Genomic DNA, 7,183 nt, shown 5'->3' with positions numbered 1-7,183 from the left:
GCGACCAAGCATGTCCCAAAACACCTTGTTCACAAAGGACTGGAAGACAGATGGAGCATTCATCAACCCGTACGGCATCACTAGGTATTCATAATGCCCCGTGGTTGTGCTGAATGCTGCCACTCGTCCCCTTCCCGGACACGCACCAGGTTGTAAGCACTCCGGAGATCTAATTTCGTGAAGAAGTGCGTCCCATGCATTGATTTAATAACAGAGGAGATGAGGGGTAGAGGATAACTGTTATGATTAGTTTCTCTGGTATCAAGGAATTCAATATGCAAGAAGATATTTAACACTTAGATGGAGAGTTGATACATGTATTTAATAGATACGATACCGGATTCAACATAACAAGACGCACGCACGTTGCCCCTTGCTATTTGAATGATAGGCATATAAAATCTCTCAGTTTATATACTGCGTTGCAAGCTAATTATATCCAACAGTTGCCAACCATTATTGGCTGTCACTCCCAACTACAATAGTATCACCCTAGATGGTATCATCTCAAATCAAATCAAATTGTATTTGTCACATACACGTGTTTAGCAGATGTTATAGCGGGTGTAGCGAAATGCTTGTGCTTCTAGCTCCGACAGTGCAGTAATATCTAACAATTTCACAACATATACCCAATACACACAAAACAGTAAGGAATGGGATTTAAGAATATATACATATATGGACAAGCAATGACAGAGCGGCATGGACTAAGATACAGAGAATATTATAGAATAGAATGAATAGAATGCAGTACAACCGATGGTGGAAAAATAGAGGTCCAGCTGCAGGAGGAATCCCTGGCAGCGGGCCGCTGTCCCGTCGTACTCCCTCGGTCGGGATAGGTGAATCCCTCTGGGTGCTGGGGTGTGGGTGGCTGGATCCGGTCACTCAGCTGGTCCCGAAGGGTCGGGTCCTCTCCTCTCCAGGCGTTGGACGACCTGGAGAACCCGATCCATCTCTTCGCCCAAGCTGGCTAGCATGTTGGAATGCTCCCGGACCCGCTCCACGACTCCAGGCATATTCCCGTTTTCTGCTGACTCCATGCTGTTGGGTATGTGATTCTGTGGTGAGGGGATGGAGTCAGGCGCAGGAGGGTGAAGAAGGAATAAGCGACTTAAATGCGTACTGGGAACCAAACATACACAGGTAAATATTCCCGCGATAAAATAACAAAATGCTCAACCGAGCATGCGATACCTCCACAAAGTAACAATCACACACAAAGACAAGGGGGGCAGAGGGAATACATATACAGGTACTGATGAGGGGATATTAACCAGGTGTGTGTAATAAGCAAGGCAAAACAAATGGAATGATGAGATGAGGAGCGGCAGTGGCTAAAAGGCTGGTGACGACGAATGCCGACGCCTGCCCGAACAAGGATAGGAGGCAGCTTCGGAGGAAGTCGTGACAATGTGGCCCGAGGCCAAACCTAGTTGACGAACCCTGCAGTAGATTTTTATGTTTGAAAATGTGACAGAGCAATCAGTTGAATAATAAACCCTGACAACAATCATCTATACTACAGATTATGTGTATTAATCAGAAGTGCATAAAATAATATGGGTTCATTATGTTGTCTTTCAATGCAAACCAACTGAAACTGAAATTGAGTGCTTCAATTGGACGCAAACAGAGAATAAAAGAGAAACCTGCCATGTAAAAACATCTCTCAACTGAAGACAATTTCATTAGAGATATAAAATGTATTCACAATTCTCATGCCAACATATTAGTTGAAAAACATGTTTAATTTTATTCAAAGAAAAAATAGAAATTGGATGTTGAACTTGAAGAATCCAGATGTGATCATCTGAAAACGACCTGACCTTGTGGCACTTAAAGAAAATAACTATAAACAGCAAGTGAGTACAATCAAGGCTGATGGAACATGACAGTTTCTGACTGATCTTCAAATCTTTTAAAACATCAGCAGACAACCTTTTATATCCATTTATATCCAGGAAATCCCACAAAGATAAATTAATAAATCAAATACCTGGAAAAGAAGGCAGCTGCTCCTGTAATAAAATGAAAACAATCATACTCTCAGAACATTAAATAAAATATACAACAAAACTTGAATCAATTACTTTAAACATGTACCCACATCACACTGTTATTGTATCATCCTCACTGTTTAGGTAACAGAATCTGGGGACACATGCACAACATTTGTACAGTGAAAAACATTTCAAATGCAGGACTGAAAGCCAGTAGTGGAAAAACTACTCAATCGTCATACTTGAGTAAAAGTAAAAGTAAATGCTATACATCAAATTCCTTATTTTAAGCAAAGCAGACGGCACGATTTTCTTGTTTTTTAAATTTACGGACAGCCAGTGGCACACTCCAACACTCAGACATAATTTACAAAGTCAGTCATTGGAGGCTGCTGAGGGGAGTACTGCTCATAATAATGGCTGGAACGGAGCAAATGGAATGGCATCAAAAACATGGAAACCATGTGTTTGATGTATTTGATACCATTCCACCAATTCCGCTCCAGCTATTACCACGAGCCCGTCCTCCCCAATTAAGGTGCCACCAACCTCCTGTGAAGTCAGTATTTGTGTTTAGTGAGTCCGCCAGATCAAGGGCAGTAGGGATGACAACGCGTTATATTGATAGGCGCATGAATTGGACCATATTGCTGTCCTGCCTGAGCAATTGAAATGTAACGAGTACTTTTGGGTGTCAGCGAAAATGTATGGGAGTAGAAAGTACATATTTTCTTTAGGAATGTAGTGGAGTAAAAGTAGTCAGAAATATAAATAGTAAAGTACAGATACAACAATTGATTTTACTTAGCAGTACTTCAAAGTATTTTTGCTTAGTTACTTTAGACCACTATTGAGAACCACTCATGATGAGATATAGAAAGAGCATACAGCAAAAGAATGAGAACCTTATTAAATTATTAAAATACAATATAAAGTGCCTCAGTTTACACTACACAAACAATACACCAACACTTGTATTGAAACTTGGTCAAATAGCGCTTATTGGCCCCAATGGCCTACTATAAATGCATGGTATAACAGATAATAACAGTCAGTATAATATTATAAAACTGGTCATTTTGGTCCCTACTGTACTCTTTGTCCTTACCATGTATCCTTGCTAACCATTGTACATTTCCTTCCCAGGTTTTTGTCTCTCCTCCCAACTTCAATGCTCCTCATCGTACCTCTCCTCAGTTGCCATATCTGGGAGACCCCTCTTCCAGCTCTCCCCTGCCTCACTCAACCCACCTGCCCTGTGACGTCACCCACGTCCTGTCCATGTCTAGCTCAGGCCGTTCACCCTTCCACCACAACAGTCTGGGCTGCGCCTGACGCACCTCCCAATTGCGGAAGCCATAGATGAGGGGGTTGATACAGGGAGGCACCAGGTTGAGAGCCAGGAGGGAAATGTGCAGAGTGCCGGCCGACAGCGAGGTCCCAGCCCCAGAGAGGGTCGCCGGGGGGGCCATCATGGCCCCTGTGCCCTCCAGCTCCCACAGAGCATCTGAGGTGATCTTGAGGAACATAGGGAGCAGTTGTAAGAACAGCATCCCACAGTAGAAGAGCACAGTGTTGCGTGCCTGCGTGTTCACCTGCGTGTTCACCTGCGTGTTCACCTGCGTGTTCACCTGCGTGTTCACCTGCGTGTTCGCCTGCGTGTTCGCCTGCGTGTTCGCCTGCGTGTTCACCTGCGTGTTCGCCTGCGTGTTCGCCTGCGTGTTCGCCTGCGTGTTCACCTGCGTGTTCGCCTGCGTGTTCGCCTGCGTGTTCGCCTGCGTGTTCACCTGCGTGTTCACCTGCGTGTTCGCCTGCGTGTTCGCCTGCGTGTTCGCCTGCGTGTTCGCCTGCGTGTTCGCCTGCGTGTTCACCTGCGTGTTCACCTGCGTGTTCACCGTGTTGAAGGGACTACAGCATTGTGGGCGTCCTGGTACATCCGCACATAGGCAAAGAAGTAGCTGAGGAGGCAGAGCAGGGTAACGATGAATTCCACCAGCTTGCAGGTGATAGCCGCTGCCCTGGGGAAACCCATGTGGCGTTCCACGGTGTCAGGCTCACATATGAGTCCAGAGGTTGCTGTGCCATATCCCCCCTCCCCCAGGTGTAATAGGGTGATGTTAATGCAGCCAACGCTGATGGACAAGACCCAGGTGAGGCTGATAGTGAGGCGAAGGCGCAGTGGGGGTGAGGATGGACAGGTAGTGGATGGCATGGCACACATACAGGTAGCGCTCAATGGCCATGCAGGTGATGGTGATGAGGCTGCAGAAGATACAGGTGCTGCCTGTGAAATACTGGATGAGGCACCAGGTGTCGAAGTTTATTGTCACAAACGGGCCCAAATTGATGGTTTGCACAATGTCACTCAGAATCAGGTTCTTCAACAGGGCATAGCGTGGCTCCCAAGACAGGTCCTATGAGTGTCTAAGTCCCAACAAAGTGAATCCGTTAAGAGCCAAAGAGAGGATGGTGACCATCAAGAACACACAAATCAACACATTTGCTTCAGCATCAAATGGCACCATGGACAAAAAGAGGCATCCACCGAGGTCGAAGATGTGATTGTCATCTTCCGTTCCGTTCTCAAAAGGTTGCGCAACGCATGGACCGGTGCGGTTGAACACCTGACTGGAATTAATGATTTAGGAACTCATGTGCAGCAGCCTAGCCGAGCGCATTGCTTTATTCTCTCTCTCTCTCTCTCTCTCTCTCTCTCTCTCTCTCTCTCTCTCTCTCTCTCTCTCTCTCTCTCTCTCTCTCTCTCTCTCTCTCTCTCTCTCTCTCTCTCTCTCTCTCTCTCTCTCTCTCTCTCTCTCTCTCTCTCTCTCTCTCTCTCTCTCTCTCTCTCTCTCTCTGTGTATCGATCACCCGCTTGTGCGCTGAACGGAAGATGAGTGGCGCAGTGGTCTAAGGCACTGCATCGCAGTGCAAACTGTGCCACTAGAGATCCTGGTTCGAATCCAGGCTCTGTCGCAGCCGGCCGCGACCGGGAGACCCATGGGGCGGCGCACAATTGGCCCAGCGTCGTCCAGGGTAGGGGAGGGAATGGCCGGCAGGGATGTAGCTCAGTTGATAGAGCATGGTGTTTGCAACGCCAGGGTTGTGGGTTCGATTCCCACGGGGGAATGTGTTCACTAACTGTAAGTCGCTCTGGATAAGAGCGTCTGCTAAATGACTAAAATGTAAATGTAAAATGAGAAGGATGCTGAGGCTGTGCGTTACACAAAATCCACCTGTAGAATCAGTGGTTGCAGACTTTCATGTTATCTGTTGCTAATTTAGCTTACAGTCCCTTGTAGGCTACATGTTTAAATGTATATTTTATTTAGTCCTCTTTTATTACTCATTAGGTTTCTTTTTGTCTTATTTATTTATTGCACTATTAGGCTATAAGCTACAGTTAAACTTTCCACTCAAATTGTGAAGACGTTATATATTGATGGCTCCATAATAAACATGATATTGATATTTGTGGGTATGATAATAAATGATAATAACAGCCTAATAGTCATCATCACCATCATTATCCTTGTAATTTACATTGTCATTATCTACTAGCCTATGTATTACTATACAAATGGATTTGCTTGATTTAATAATGGCTTAAGTAATTGTATTCAATATATTGTAATTTGGTTATTAATGAGAAAACGGACTATCCTAAAACAGCTGTCTCTCATCTGCGGCAGCTGTGTGCATATTACTTATTTATGACTATGTAATTCGAAATGGTGCGTGGGCGTTTGTGTGTGACTCGTTTTCAAGACAATAATTTATTTGATAATGAAAATCACTATCAAAGGTTTAGCTTATTTGTAGGCCTAGTTCAAAATCTATATTCTCAGCAATCCTACGCATCAATTGGGTCAATGCACCAGAAGAGTGCATTTTGGGTAGTGTAATTTGGTAAAAAACTAAAATCGGGTTGACCATAACAGGGTTGATGATTTCATTTTAAATAACCATAAATCCCCTCGCAAGCTTCACTTTTTTCTTTTTACATTGTTAAAAAATTTCTAGCATGTCTGTCTATGGGTAACAGGGTTGACTTGTTATGTGCTCAGTAGTTTTGTTCAGTAGTTGTGGCCAGTAGTGCTCAGTAGTTTGTGGTCAGTAGTTGTGGTTCAGTAGTTTGTGGTCAGTAGATGTGTGGTTTTGGTCAGTAGTTGTGGTCAGATTCTGATTCAGATCAACTTTATTATCCCACCAGGGGGAAATTCATTTGGTCATGTGCTTAAAAAGACAGTACACAAAACATGAAAACACAGAAACCACACAAAACAATTCATTAAAAGTGCCAAAGTGAAAGAGCAATATGCTGTATACTCGAGGGACCAACAGACTATCTATTTTACAGCCTAATGGCTGTTGGAATAAAAGAGTCCCCATATCTATCTGTTTTAATTTTCTTTTGAAGAAGTCTCTTTCCCCTTGTCCGGCTGCTGCTGTGACTGAATTTTGAGTGAAGGGGATGAGTACTGTACTGTAAAATGCTTTCAAGTTTTAGGAGGATGAGTTTTGTGTACAGGTTGGTGGCTGATTCTTGATCTATACCAATTATCCTTCCCGCCATCTTAATCAAGCAGTGAAGCTTGACTTGCTCTTGCACTCGCATGTTTCCGAACACGCATATCAGACCAAATGACAGCACACTCTGCAGGACAGATTTATAGAACATTTGTAAGATATGGCGGTCGACATTAAAATGGTTCAGTTTGCGTTAAAAAAAACATTATTTGTTGCAATTTCTTTATCTTTGCAAAGGCACAGTCACTGAATTTCAGTTTATTGTCTATTTCGATTCCGAGGTACTTACAGTGCCTTCGGAAAGTATTCAGACCCCTTGACTTTTTCCACATTTTGTTACTAGTCAGGATTTAGGGAAAGATTAATAGAGCAAAGTACAGAGAGATCCTTGATGAAAACCTGCTCCAGAGCGCTCAGGACCTCAGACTGGGGTGAAGGTTCACCTTCCAACAGGACAACAACCCTAAGCACACAGCCAAGACAACGCAGGAGTGGCTTCAGGACAAGTCTCAATGTCCTTGAGTGGCCAGCCAAAGCCCAGACTTGAACCCGATCGAACATCTCTGGAGAGACCTGAAAATAGCTGTGCAGCGACGCTCCCTATCCAACCTGACAAAGCATGAGAGGATCTGCAGAGAAGAATGGGAGAA

The 7,183-nt window shown here is 44.2% G+C and overlaps 1 protein-coding gene across 1 annotated transcript; it reads right to left on the bottom strand.

Annotated features, from left to right (window-relative positions):
- Positions 1-3,244: 3,244 nt before the first annotated feature.
- On the bottom strand, positions 3,245-4,483 carry LOC311147638 (uncharacterized protein; the record flags this gene model as incomplete). Its single annotated transcript, XM_084184369.1, is given in 4 exon segments — positions 3,245-3,915; positions 3,918-4,182; positions 4,184-4,420; positions 4,424-4,483. Coding segments are annotated over 4 exon segments (1,233 nt in total).
- Between the last annotated feature and the right edge of the window lie 2,700 nt (positions 4,484-7,183).

This window comes from Coregonus lavaretus (genome assembly GCF_964263955.1).
Source record: "Coregonus lavaretus genome assembly, chromosome: 20".
Taxonomy (NCBI): Eukaryota; Metazoa; Chordata; class Actinopteri; order Salmoniformes; family Salmonidae; genus Coregonus; species Coregonus lavaretus.
Note: the sequence above shows the minus strand (reverse complement) of the source record. Positions and strands in the feature narration are given on the sequence as shown.